Source organism: Mauremys reevesii, linkage group 7, assembly GCF_016161935.1.
Source record: "Mauremys reevesii isolate NIE-2019 linkage group 7, ASM1616193v1, whole genome shotgun sequence".
Lineage (NCBI taxonomy): Eukaryota > Metazoa > Chordata > Testudines > Geoemydidae > Mauremys > Mauremys reevesii.
In genome coordinates this window covers 34,764,450-34,779,065 of record NC_052629.1, presented here as the reverse complement: position 1 = coordinate 34,779,065, position 14,616 = coordinate 34,764,450, and the positions used below count along the sequence as shown (strand labels likewise).

The window sequence follows — 14,616 nt, the reverse complement described above, 5'->3', positions numbered from 1 at the left end:
ACTAAAATTGTGATGTGAACATGCATAAGTTAAAGTGCATTAAACTTCGTGTGGACGCTTTCATTCAAGGTCACTTTACTTTAGAATGAGAGCATCCACACAGTTTTTAATGTGCTTTAACTTCACAGCTTTAGTTGATTCATGTTAATTTTTCTGATAAGCCCTTACTGATAGCATATCTCACCATCCATGCTTTGGTCTAGCTAGTTTGAGTAAGAATAGCATTGAAACCTTGGCAGCAAGATTGGGGTCTTGGGTTTAATAAACATTTTTATTAAAATCTAACATCAAAAGAAATGCTTTCATGTAGGTATGAGCAAACTTTTTTTGTCCAATTTCCAACTCATTCAAACATCTTTAGTTTGAAAGTTGGGCTCTATCTAATGGGTATTAGGCTTCCTTTCCAATTGTGAGAGGGGAAAATGTAATAGAATGGAAAAATTCTAAGGGAAAGGAAGTGAACTCATATTCTATGCTGGATAGAAATAGGGCACCACTTCTGTTGGGTTTGCTTTTTAAGATTGTTCACCTACTAGAAAAAACTTTTAAAATAGTTCCAAAGGGCTCTGAACACTTGTACTTCATGAGGTTCACCCACTTCTCTTTTAAATATACATTTACATTTCAATTAAAACCTTGTCTTTTCAAAGAAATAATATGGCCCTACAGTGTTTGAATTCCAAAAATCTATGAAAACCAGAAAGTGGAACTGCACAGAAACTGATGATAAAGTGAAATTGACCGAAGCCCGAATCCTACAAACACTTACCTGTGTGCTCAGTTTTATGTATGTGAGTAGTTCCTACGGAACCAAATGTCATTAGAAAATTGTTTGTTTGTTTTTTTAATCTAGATCAAATTTTGGATCTTAACAGATCAGCAATGTCTCTTGAAATCTAAATAAATGTTGTCAATTGCTACTTTGGGAAGAAATAGTCAGCAGTTGCCTTGTAATTTCTCTTTTCTATAACTGGAAAAAGTAGATGGTAAAAATGTATGATACGTCTTTACTGTGCATCTGCAGTATTTGTCCTGCAGTCTATGCTCACTGTTTGAATGAGACTGCGTCTATCCATAAAAGACATTTCATTAGCCCTTTTTTATTTATGTTTTATCCCCCACTCCTCAGGATAGCCATAACATATTCCAACCTCTCCAGGAAGCAGTCCTTTGTTCTTCTCTTGTTCAAACAGGTAAGATGCATAGCCCACGTTGTCACTGTTTATGAGACGGTTTGTGTTGTTCATACTGACAGGATGAATTGCAAACCAGCTAATAAACAATCAGAAAACAAATATTACAGGAAATGCATTCACTAATATTAGTTATAGCTGACGTACTGGTATCTTTCCTCTGGGGGAAAAGAGCCACCGTTAGTCATTTGGAGCTAGATCAGCAAATGTGGAGTTGCTACCTCCTCTTCCCTCCTCCATCTCTCAATCTCCACTTGAATTCAGACATCTGATCAAAATCTACCTTTAGCTACAGCCAGCTGACATGCTCAAAAGCTTGGAAAAGTCCATTCTTTCCCTACTGCCAAAGAGTCCTCCAAATTCATGAGACCTTGGAGACCACTGCAGCTGGCCCAGCTTGAGGCTGCTGTGAGTTGCTTCTCAGGAACAGATCAGTGCCTGATGGCTTGAGGATCAGGGTGTTGTGTGGCCCCAGTCCTCAAGCTGCAGGCTACTGAGGATATAACCCAATAGCATTTCTTACTAGGTTTGATATACTAGTAACTAAATTAACCTGTGCTCATGTAACCCACACACCTTCTGGGTGTGGTGCTCTGTCCCCTCTAGTGGCACCAAGACCACATGGAAATTAATGAGTCTGCTACAGCCTTGGTTCAGAGCTATGTGGCTTTTAGCTCATGCAGTAGAGGCTCATGTACTAAGCTTCCGAGATCCCAGGTTTGTGGGCTACACTCACACACAGTAATACAACTGTCCTAAAACATACCAACAAGGAGGCAAAATTAAGTTTGTTGCTTCATCCTGAACTTTTGTCTTTCCTGACTTTTGTGAAATTAGAAGTACATCATTAATTTAGTAGGGTTTTTTTGCATTTGATTTCCTTCTCTTTTTTTATGGGAAAAAATAGAGGTGTAAAAAACAAAGGCTCCCTGTTCTATAACAGATGTCAGCACACCAAAGAATAGAATGGCAGGCTAAAGGTCTCATTCAAAGCCCATTGCAACCCGTGGTAGTCTTTCCATTGACCCCAATGGACTTTGGATCAGACCCTAAGTGCACAGCTAACGTGTATATTGCACTATTTTGATTGTACATGAAACAACTTCCATTGTTTTCCCATGGAAGCTTAAAGTACATCAGCTCCATGTGCCATTCATTGACACAAGCTTGTCATCCTTGTTCCCCAGAGCAAATCAGCTTCCCCTTGCTTAAAAGCTAATGCCTCCTTGTGTACTTCACTACCTGTGGTCATATGCTCACTGCATCTTTGAACGTCTGACTGCACACACTTACTTCTGCATTTTCATATATTCATAATTTTGTTAGTTTCAGTTTCCCCCCACAAAGTTAAAAGCACATTCTGGTCATCAGTAAGCTCTGTATACATGCCAACTTTTGGTCACATGGTCCATGGTCACCATGGGAAAGTGCACTTTGTCCCCATTTGTCACTTAAAAGTGGCTGAAGCAATTTTGCTCACACAAAGAATGAAAAAGCAGGGACCAAGCATGGAAATGTTCAACTCAAAAGGTGAAAGGTTTGAAAAGTTAGGAGAATTATAAAAGAGGAGTTTGTGATGCAAATCGTTTTTCAGCTTTAGGCTCGGCAATTGCCACCGGTCTCACATAGTAAAGAGGGATACATGATAAATTAGCAATGTTTATTAATGCATTTGCGGCATGATGGTTAATGCAAGGAGGTGTTTCATGTCACTTTGTGACATGTGATATGAATGCATACAAAATCTTGCAAAATAACAAGGCTTCTTCCATGTTACAAACTGCCTAAGTAACACACCTTTCCTCTCACCTATACAGTGTACAACTGTGTGCAGCAGGGTGAAAAAAGATGTACAAAAATGCACAATAAAGCATCAGGTCCCTTGTGACAGAGCTGGACCCCACTCAGCTATTCATGCCCTGAGCTAAACGGGCAAGTTCAAAAGTTGGGTAAGTATTGCAAGTTTTGTTATTTGTTTGCCTGGCCTTGACTTCTGAACTTTGTACAACCAAACACTCAGCTTCAAATCTCTTAATAGAAAGTGAGTTACCCAATATGTACCATCTTACATGATATCTCAGCGTATGAAGGCAGGCCCTAGTGAGACAACAGCATATTTTACATGACATATGGGGCATTTTATAGAACTAGATACTTGAAGAAAGAGCCTCACCCCCTGCTCCGGCCCCTTTGCATTGGGTAAAAGGGCCAGAGTATCATAAAGGGACCCTAAAAGCCCTGTGCCCAGCTAGGGGAGGAGTCCCTTGGTGCAGCTGCTATGAGGGAAGACAGCTGTAGAGCTGCTTTCCAAGGACTCCCTCGCAAGCCCTGGTGTAGGGAGTGCGCCAGAGGCAGGGCCACAGCACACGGCGCCATGGAGATCCTGGGCAGTGCTGCAGCTCATAAGGCAGCCTGGGTAACTTAAACAGGCCACAGGTAGGATGCAAAGGTGGCTTAAAGCTACCTTAGCCCCCACTGCCCTGGGCCTATGAGAGAGATTTGAATGAATGACCTCAAGGAGAAAGGTTAACGTGGCCATTTTTGATGACTACAGTAGACAGGACATGTTTGGGGGCATAGCCTATATTTTAGTGTTTGGGAGTGAATTTTACTTTCAGATTCAGTACCTGAAGAGGCCTAGCTCCTGTCCATTTACATCTACCATCTTCAGTACTACCATTTCTTTGTCTGTGTTTGATGAATACCTGGACAACAAAACAGAGAAATCACTTTAGTGCCACAGCGAACATCACGATCTGTAAATGACTCTGTTATATGCCAAACAAGAAAACGAATTGAGGTCATCAGTTTCCAACTGCTATATTTACAAGGAGTTATTGTAAAAAGCTGCTGAATTCAGTGACAAAAGTCACATTCTGTATTATATGCTGCTTCCTTGAAGAAAACTGAATTCTCATTTTGCTGTGATATAAAACTATTTACTTTCTACAAAGACTGTAGATATTGCTTTCCATTTTTGTCACTGTCTAACCAAAATTAGAATTCATAGCAGTGACATGTTTTCTAAATGAAACACTGAGGCCAGATTCTCAGTTATTGCTTTTCTGCGCTCAGGGCAGGAATGGACTGGGGAGTGACAAAAATGACTTGTAGGTCCCTTTGGGCATCCCATATTCAGTGGCAATTGTGTGTGTGTGGTGGGGGGGCAGCCCCCTGTGCAACCTTAGAATAGCCCTGAGCCTCTGTAACTTATGCTCTGCATTCTGAGGCTTCCTATGGACCATGGGTAGCAGAGAAAAAAGTGTAGTGTTGTGTGACCCCATGTCCTAGAAACACCATGGGCTATGAGTGGTGCTGGTTTAGAATCCCTTCCCCAGTCAGGAAGGCCCTCCCCTGAGGGTATTCTCAGGGGCTATTTTACCCCATTTAAGGTCTTTTTACACTGACAGGGGGCATAAAGGAGGCTTGTGTGACTGAAACTCAGGCCCAGTAAGTCTGTTTAGTTTCTCAGCTGCCAGTAATTGTGCCCAAATGGTTCTTTTAAACATAGTAGTGTTGCCAGTCGGAAGAGGGTGTATCTGACCACAATGCTAGCCTTGGAATTCTTTATTTAATTTAAAAAATCCAGCACGAGGCCAGTTAGAGTAGAAGATCCCCTGCACAGAAAGATACCGGAGATGCCAGCACGTGTACTCAGGAGCATGGTAAGAAAGTGAAGCATGAGCCATCTGGGTGGGTTGTCTACCATCAGCATAAAGTTGCAGTTTTCTGCACTTTCTTGTTGCTAAAAACTCCCAGACCCCATCATCCCCTGGTAGGGGGAAAGTTGGGATCTAGATTTCCCAGGTCAGGGCAATTTCCACATTTGATTTGCCTTTGATAACATACAGAAATGTAGTTCTTCAACAATGTGTCCCCAGAACATTTTTTGCCAACAGTTCGTGCTTGTTTTTAAGAGCTATAGCTTCCCCATTCTTCTTCACCTGTTTCTTTCAGACTCTGGATTCTGAAGATAAGAGTAAGGACTTCGGTTGATTTGGCTATTTTCTACCAAACCTTTATTGATAAAAAGTCTTCCTTGTTTCATATTGTCGTGTGCTATATCAATGCTCTGAAAAGCAGAAAGGCAAGGAAAATCAGTGCAGTAACAGTGAAGAGGTGCCACATGGAAAGCAAGTTTGAGTCTCCTGTGTCTAAGAACCTTACTAGAAGTCCAGACACGGAAAGATGAATCATTACACCTACAATAAATGATCCATGGCTATTGCTTTTTGCACTTTTTTTTTCTTTTTTTACACTTGATGTAGTGTTATCCTTTAGAAATTAAAACAGTTAATATCAGTCAAACTTAATTAACATTTTAAGTAACATTAAATCATCTCTTCATAAAGAAATAGTGCAGCATTGTGTTTGCTAACCTGACCAAGTTGGTCATGATAAATCTAAAATAGTTCAACAAATAAGATGATAATGTCATGAAACACTACAACTAATCTCCCCATGACAGTTCTCGGCTACTCCTCTACACCTCTACCCCGATATAATGCAGTCATGGGGAGCCAAAAATCCCCACCATGTTATAGGTGAAACCGTTATATCGGGGTAGTGGCGGCAGGGCTGCAGCAGTGATTTAAAGAGCCCGGGGCTCTGGCCACAGGGAGCCCCAGGCCCTTTAAATCACCGGCAGAGCCCCACTACCGCAGCCCTGGGATAGTGGCGGCAGGGCTCCAGCGGTGATTTAAAGCGCCTGGGGCTCCCCACAGCAGTCGGAGCTTGGGCCCTTTAAATCGCTGGCGAGCCCCACTGCCGCAGCCCCAGGGTAGCAGTGGCAGGGCTCCAGTGGGGATTTAAAGGGCCTTGGACTCCCCGCAGCAGCCAGAGCCCCGGACCCTTTAAAGCGTTGCCTGAGCCCCACTACTGGAGCCCCAGGGTAGCGGTGGCAGGGCTCCAGTGGTGATTTAAAGGGCCCTTGGCTCCCCTCAGAAGCCGGAGCCCCAGATCCTTTAAAGCGCCACCGAAGCCCTGCTGCTACCGCGCTATATGCGAACCCGTGCTATATGGGGTCGTGTTATAGCGGGGTAGAGGTGTACCACTAAATAAAAATATAACACAAAGGTTATCCCTGCTATACATACATTTTAGGGAGAAAATTTAACTGAAAACACCTACCTTTACAATCCCATTTACAAGGGCATTAAGGGATGGTTTGATAAGTCCCTTGCTAGTTAGCAAAAATATAGTATATTGGAAATAGCCTGCAGGTCCTGAATGGGTGTGAGTGCCACTCAGTATAACATTGTCTTGTCTGTATAGCTCCCCATATTTACTCTTCAATTGCTTGAGTACCTAAAAGGAAGGAGGCAGTAATTACAGAGTGTTTTTCTATCATGTCGGAAAGGTCAGTCCTTGCATCAAGGCAGTAACAGATATGTATAATCCTGGGTTTCTTTCTCTGTATTTTTGGGGTAATAGCATAGTCCTCCTTTCTCACATCCACCCTCCTAACCCCTACCCCCACTGAGTAATTGGAAGTGTATCTGACCACTCAGTAGAGAACCCTTGAAGTTGTTAAACCATAGCAGCCTTTTATTGGATTTGTTTATAGCCAGTCTTATTTATTACAAGACGTATGAAAATTACTTAGAGGATTCCCATGTCTTCCTACCATTTACTCTTTCTTGACACTCTCACTAGTTTGATCGCCTAAGAATTTAAATCAGAAACATTGAATTGCTGATATTCACCCCACACTATCTCACCAGCTACCAAAGAAGGCACTACAGGCAAGAAAACGATATGTGCCACTGCACTTTGGCCACTACAGACAAGAATGAGCATCATACATTATCCCTAGGACTAGTTCTGGGTGCCTGGGACATAAGAGAGATTAAAATACTTGATTTTAACTTCTGGCTAAAACTAGACTCATCATAATTAAATTACCTGAGATGGCATAATGTGCACTGAAACATCGTCTAGAAGCCACCTATTCTGTTCTCTGAACAGAAAACAATTAGATACATTTTTTATTTACAAATTTTTATTCTAAATACATTTTCAGAATTTCAGTACACCTGTTAGCACCACTAACTAGAACTGGCAAATATTACAGGGGACTGTCCGGCGTGATCCGTTGCTAAGTTTTCTACTAATACAAACATAATAAAACCCCTCTTTTGCCCATCAAAGGATTGTCAGCTCTTTGGGACAAGGAATGCCTCTTCCTACAAGTTTATACATCATCTAAAACAATGAGGCTACAACCCTGATTGGGGTAAGTGTGACAATACTTATTTTATTATTGTTAATAATAATAATAATGATAATAATAATTTTAAAAAGCTAACACAAAAAGGGCAATTGATTTTATTCACATACCTCCAGCCTAAGTCTTTGAGACACCATGCCTATGTCAGAACTAACAAACACCACTCTTTTGGAATTATCAGGCTCTGCCACAATGAAAGCTCGACTATATAGACGAGAGAGAATTCCACCAGCCAGCTGGTCTGGATTGGCATAGCCCATCTGCGGCAGAACACAGCATTAGGCCAACCCCACACTGACCAATTTATTGATACATATTTCCACTTGCATATATTTCTCCAACCAAAATTATCTCATGTCCCAAATTACAGCTTACCATTAAAAACAGAATGATATCGGTTATATATTAAGTAGGGCTGTCAAGCAATTAAAAAAATTAATTTAAATTAAATGCGCTGATAAACAATAATAGAATACCATTTATTTAAATATTTTTGGATGTTTTCTACATTTTCAAATACAATGATTTCAATTACAACAGAATACAAAGTGTACAGTGCTCACTTTATATTTATTTTTATTACAAATATTTGCTCTGTAAGAAACAAAAGATATAGTATTTTTCAATTCATCTAATACAAGTACTGTAGTGTAATCTGTTTATCATGAAAGTTGAACTTACAAATGTAGAATTATGTACCAAAAAAACCTGCACTCAAAAATAAAACAATGTAAAACCTTAGAGCCTACAAATCCAATCAATCTTACTTCTTGTTCAGCAAACATTGATTAATATTAATGTTAATACTTGGTGATTCAGTATTTAAATATCTGGGCAGCAAAAATAAAAATCAACTAAAGCAAATTTTCTGAGAAAAGTTTGTTGAAACATTCATTCTATGCAAATTCACAGACTGAAAACAAAAGGTGATCATGCCCCATGTAATGTAAAGTTCTATTTGTTCATTAAAAAAAGAAAACACCCTGTATAGCAGTGCTATACAAGCCATGGGATTTGGTACATCAAAGAATACTAAGATAATATGTTTCTAAGATACTTTATAATAAAGTTCCTACACATACCAAAGGGACTTCTGCAACTGGTCCAGTGCAGTCAGCTCGACCAACACCGATCAAGTAGTTTTTAGAAACAGCAGCTGAAGGGATTTAATATGAGTGAAAACACTAACACAATGAACATATCGGAAATGAACAGACATTTTTCTCACAAAACTGAGCAAGGAGGAACTGGATTATCAGGTAAAATTTCTGCTATTTATAACTGCTGTGTATGATGAGCAATTTATATTATGGTTGCCAAATGGCTGTGGGATTTACCATCTCTGAACCTGATATCTAAACTAGCTACCTGTGGCATATTTGGGATTTCAGATCCCTGCATTCAGCGCAGGCAACCCATGGTCCTACTTATAGGCTAAAGAAAATTCACAATCATTGTATGCCAACCTTTGAAACAAGTCCTATATATCCATCAATATTCTGTTCATGTTAGCATAGTTCACTATTACATGCACATAGAGCTTCTGCCAGCTTTTGCTGAAAAATATGTTCCATGCCTATGTATATAGTCCAGCTCACTAACCTTAATGGGATAGTTTCTTTTTCAGTGATGCTTCAATATGCTAACCTTATAGCTTTCTCCCTGACAACTTCTATGATGCAGTTCTGCATTGTCAGGGCAAAACACTTTTGAATATCAAAACTGAAAATGTGGGGAAAGTGAAAACTAAATTGAATTTAACATCAAAATAAATAACTCAGAGGTTATTCTGCTGATTACATTATTCAGTTTCATATTCATCCTCCCAAGAAGGGGATGGGAACCCAGGTAGTTTCGTAACGAACCATAGATAGGTAGTGGAACTCAGTGTTTCACACCTACTGACAGTTGTTTGAATCAGAAAAACAAATCACCAAACTCATAATAAAGAAAGATGAAAAAAACAGACCATTAAACCCTGGGCCTATTCAAAACTTAACATTTAATACTTGGAGTCAGATCCTCACCCCACTCCAGCTCCTCTACACCAGGTAAAAGGGCTGGAGCAGCATAAAGGGGCCCTACACACGCCAGAACTGTGGAGAAAGGAGTTCTTGATGCAGATACTGAGGGTAACAGCCATGAGGCCGCCCTCCAAGGCGCCCTTTGAAAGACCTGCAGAAAGGGGTGTGCTGAGGGTGTGAGGTAGGTTGTCCGGGTATGGTACTGTTTACAGTACTGCAAAGATTTCAGGCACACGGTGCCCCCCAGGGCAGCTCAAGAAGGATGCTGTAACTTATGCCCCCAGTACTATTTAAATTATGCTGGAGCCCTTTGTAGCCTCGGTAGCAATCAAGGATGAGGAGGCTGCAAAGGCTTCTTAAAACCACTGTAGAACATCTTCCCTCTAGACTCTGAGTGTGCTGCTTTGAGGTGCAGGACACAGTCTCACCCTCTGTGTTGTTATCCTTCTACATACAAGGGAGCCTCATACAAAGACGTAGTTAGAACAGGTTGGACACAACAGGGGTGTAACAGGGTGGAAGGTTCTAAGACCTTGGACAGACAGGCAGTTCCTTCTGTGGACTCATGTTACCAAGTGGGTCCTCATAGCTACAAACCAGAGTACAAAAGTGATTGGAGTGGCTCTCAGAAGTGGAAGAAACTAGAGGCCCAGGGACAAACCCTCAGAATCACCAAGGTTGGGAGAAAGTGTACATGGAGGTTTATGTTGCATTGTTAAAGGAAAGGGTTTGACTTCCACACACTTGAAATTTCAGCCAACATGAGCAACTGTGTGGATGGGTTGGAGAAAGGACTGTGAATTTGAGCATAATAAATGAAAATCCATGACAGCTGTATCATAATTCTCTTTGGTCCACTAATTGGAATAAGCATTCAGCGGAAGAGAATCAATGACATCATCATGTGTGCTACTAAGGAAATGCAGAAAATTAGGAACAGCCTGGAAGGTGGGAGCTCCACTCATGTCCCATTTTCTGGATGGGTATCCTGCTGGGGGAGGTCATCCTCACGTTACTTTTCTTCTAATATGTATTTTTACTTTCTTGAAAGAACAAATTGTCTACGAAGAAAAAATACCGATGTCTATGTACGCAGACTATACAAACAAATGTGTATGTGCATAACTGGATGACATATTCAAATAATTCAAAGATTGATCTTACCATGAAAAAAATGCAGTTGTAGGGGCCTAAGTTCCCAGTGACCTATGGGCAAGACCCTTTTCATTTTATGATTATTATGACTAGATTGTTAAGCAATATATGGCAGTCAGCATGGTCTAGGCCAGTGGTTTTCAAACTTTTTTCCTGGCGATCCAGTTGAAGAAAATTATTGATGCCCACGACCCAATGGAGCTTGAGTTTGGGGTGTGGGATGGGCTCAGGGCTGGGGCAGATGGTTGGGGTGCAGGGGTGAGGGCTGCAGGGTGGGGACGGGAATGAGGGATTCGGGGGGGGGGAAGCTCTGGGCTGGGGCAGGGGGTTGGGGTGTGGGAGGGTGGCAGGGCTTTAGGCTGGGGCCAGGGATGAGATGTTTGGGGTGCAGGAAGGGGATCTAGGTTTGGGGGGGCTCAGGGCTGGGGCATGGGCTTGCCTCAAGCAGTTCCCGGTCAGTGGTGCAGCAGGGGTGCTAAGGCAGGCTTCCTGCCAGTACTGGCACCACAGACCGTGCTGTGCCTTGGCAGCAGCAGGTCCAGATCCTAGGCGGAGGCACGCAAGCAGCTCCGTGCGGCTCTCGCCCACAAGCACCGCCCCACCTCCCACCCCAGCTTCCCGGCCAATGGGAGTGTGGAGCCGGTGCTCAAGGCGGGGGAAGAGCATGGAGTCCCTTGGCCCACCCTCGCCTAGGAGGTGACCTTCTGCTGGCCGCTTCCGGGGCACAACGCAGTGTCAGAACAGGTAGGGACTAGCCTGCATTAGCCAGGCAGCACCACCGACGGGACTTTTAACAGCCCGGTCGGCAGTGCTGACCAGAGCCGCCGTGACCTTACATTCTGCAACCCAGTACTGGGTCACAACCCACAGTTTGAAACGACTGGTCTAGTGGGGAAGGCACTGGACAGAAAGTTTTGTTTCTGCTGTGTAACTCTGGGCAAGTCACTTCACTTCTCTGTTTCCTCTTCCATGTTAGTCTATCATATCTGTTTACACGGTAATCCTGAGGGCAGGGAATCTCGCTCACTATGTGTTTGTATAGTACACTGCACAATGGGACCAAATCCTAGCTGATGCCTCTAACTAAACATCAACATAATAGAAATAAGTATAATAAATTCACATACTTCCAGTTAGTTTGTAACAAATTCATTTTCAGCCTTTGCTCATGAAGCTTCACCAAGGCCCAGTAAACCCTCTAGATCAAAACAGTTGCACGGCATCTGATAATGGTATGAAAATACCTTAAAGGAACTTACCATTTTTCTGTGTAGTCTTGGTTGTTTTAGGGGCAAAGAGAAGAACTAGAAGAATCAAAGCAATTATTGTCATCAGCGTGAAGAGGACAATGAGTACCACTTCCAGGCACGAGAAACGGGATTTGCACTTTTCACCCATTCCAGGAACAAAAACTACAAAGAAGAAGAAGAAGAAGCTATAAGAAATTCAAATGGAAGTCAGCACATTGATTCCAGTTCAGTGTATCCAAAGCAAGTTTAGGCCATGTCACAGCTAACTTCAGATCATACCAAACTCCTTCCCTTTAGGGACCTCCTTGCATCCTATCTAGGGCATATTTGGATAGGGAGAACAGCAGATGCAGGATGATCTCTTTTACCACGTCCTGAGTTTCCCACAATACGGGCTTGACTTTTAAATAAGCCCTAACTGATTGGAAGCCCTTCAGTGGATGAAACATTCTCCATTCACAGAGTATCTGAGGTTAATATAGCAGCTTATACCCTGACAGCATTTCCTCCAGTGCATGTCAGAGCACCTCTGAACACGTACAGAATTCATTATACAAAACACTTTTTTTTTTAAACCTACAAACACAAACTATTCAGGTTTCATGATTACAAATGTTATTACATTTTATGCTAAATACAGAGGTTGTTCTGTACAAAAGAAGTCTATAACCTCAGTTTATGCCACTTTTCTAATCTACAGAGATGATATATACACACTAGAAACAACTGATTGAAAGGAGATAAACTCTTTGGGAAAGGTGCCACATGTTTTTAAAAGATGTCAATTATAAATAACATATCAAAAAAGTCTGTGTGTCGCACCAATTTGCTAATTAAATAGTTTTGTTTGTTTCATCCTCCATTTGTATGATAAACCAGTCATATTTCATCCCATGATTCACAAAGGGTTTTTCTGGTTTTGCTTTTTTGCATTTACAACCTGGTTTACAAACTCAAACTTAAAATTTGGCATCCAATTCCATGGTATTACAAACCAAGCAAACTATATTGAATCAGTGCTTCACAGCCTAACTGTATTAGAGGAGGGCTAGCTCAGTGATTTGAGCATTAGCCTGCTAAAGACAGGGTTGTGAGTTCAATCCTTAAAGGGGCCACTTAGAGATCTGGGGGAAAAATCAGTACTTGGTCCTGCTAGTGAAGGCAGGGGGCTGGATTTGATGACCTTTCAAGGTCTCTTCCAGTTCTAGGAGATAGGATATCTTCTTTAATTTAATTTATTTATTAAATGGGGAGGAGGGGGTTAATCACACATTTTTCAAGGTGACTAGAAGCAAAGTGCTAAAACAAAAACAACACCAACAAAAGTATTTGCTTTATAGTAACTACTAAATCTCAAAACAGAAAATCTTACCTTACAGTATATAATGTATTAAAGATTTCAGAATTCTGGAAACTCAATAATCCCTTGGTAAAATGCACAGCTTTTGTATCCCCCTTCTCTTTGTTCATGAACTTCTACGGTCCGAAGAAAAGTCAGGTTAATTCTTATAGCAACATGAAAGCTTTCTAGATTTATTGCAATTATTATTATTACCCCTATGAGTCAGTGACAGTACAAGATAAGAAGCTCATACATCAAAATTTTAGGAGCTATAAAATATATTTACCATGAGGCAAGTTTAAGCAACATCTATCAAAATCATCATCTTAGGAAAGCTCAGTTTAGAAGTTACTCTATATTGAGCATGACATGATGGCCAAGCACAACCTCAGTACGTCCATGGTTTGTCAAAACATTGGTCTTTTAATCTTTGCACTATTATTGGGCCTAGGCTGTCAAGTTCAGTTCTAAGAGTGAATATCTCTGTACAATATAAAGAGCAATATCAAGGGCTCATTCCTCCAGGGCACTATAAAAGCTTATTTTGAAATAACACATCTTATCATGTTAACAGCTGTTATTAACAATGAACTAATAGATTCTAAAAGTACTATAAACCTTACCTTGTAATCCAACCTTAGTACTTTATTAAATGGCAACAAACTTCATAGTCAGCAAACTTAACTCTGTGGCAAATAGCTTGTGCGCTTCCAGAACATCAAGATCAGCAAAACTCAAACAGTAGAAAATTAGGCTGGTTTAAGTGTGTCAGCTAGGGAATGAAAAATCCAGCACCCCTGAGCAGTATAGTTAAAATGACCTAAATCCTCATGTAGATAGCGCTAAGTCAACAGAATAATTCTTTTGTCAACCTAGCTACTGCCTTTTGGGAAGGTGAATCATAGAATAACAGGGTTGGAAGAGACCTCAGGAGGTCATCTAGTCCAACCCCCTGCTCAAAGCAGGACCAATCCCCAACTAAATCATCCCAGCCAGGGCTTTGTCAAGCCTGACCGTGAAAACCTTTAAGGAAGGAGATTCCACCACCTCCCTAGGTAACCCATTCCAGTGCTTCACCACCCTACTAGTGAAAACGTTTTTCCTAATATCCAACCTAAACTTCCCCCATTGCAACTTGAGACCATTACTGCTTGCTCTGTCATCTGCTACCACTGAGAACAGTCTAGATCCATCCTCTTTGGAACCCCCTTTTCAGGTAATTGAAAGCAGCTATCAAATCCCCCCTCATTCTTCTCTTCTGCAGACTAAACAATCCCAGTTCCCTCAGCCTTTCCTCATTAGTCATGTTTTCCAGCCCCCTAAATCATTTTTGTTGCCCTCCTCTGGACTCTTTCCAATTTTTCCACATCCTTCTTGTAGTATGGGGCCCAAAACTGGACACAGTACTTCAGATGAGGCCTCA

At 41.4% G+C, this 14,616-nt stretch overlaps 1 protein-coding gene across 8 annotated transcripts in view; it reads right to left on the bottom strand.

Moving 5' to 3' along the window:
* ASAH2 (N-acylsphingosine amidohydrolase 2) overlaps positions 1-14,616 on the bottom strand; it is a 58,880-nt gene that overhangs the window by 19,489 nt on the left and 24,775 nt on the right. For 7 of the 8 annotated variants that reach the window (XM_039481228.1, XM_039481234.1, XM_039481229.1 and 4 more), the window contains exons 2-9: positions 13,224-13,327; positions 11,861-12,013; positions 8,505-8,578; positions 7,533-7,682; positions 6,324-6,500; positions 5,138-5,265; positions 3,821-3,898; positions 1,152-1,272 (exon numbers count right to left, since the gene is read on the bottom strand). In XM_039481228.1, the coding sequence (XP_039337162.1) occupies positions 1,152-1,272; positions 3,821-3,898; positions 5,138-5,265; positions 6,324-6,500; positions 7,533-7,682; positions 8,505-8,578; positions 11,861-11,999 (867 nt within the window). In that variant the 5' untranslated portion in view covers positions 12,000-12,013; positions 13,224-13,327. The remainder of the gene's footprint in view (positions 1-1,151; positions 1,273-3,820; positions 3,899-5,137; positions 5,266-6,323; positions 6,501-7,532; positions 7,683-8,504; positions 8,579-11,860; positions 12,014-13,223; positions 13,328-14,616) is intronic. The other variant, XM_039481235.1, reaches the window with a different exon arrangement.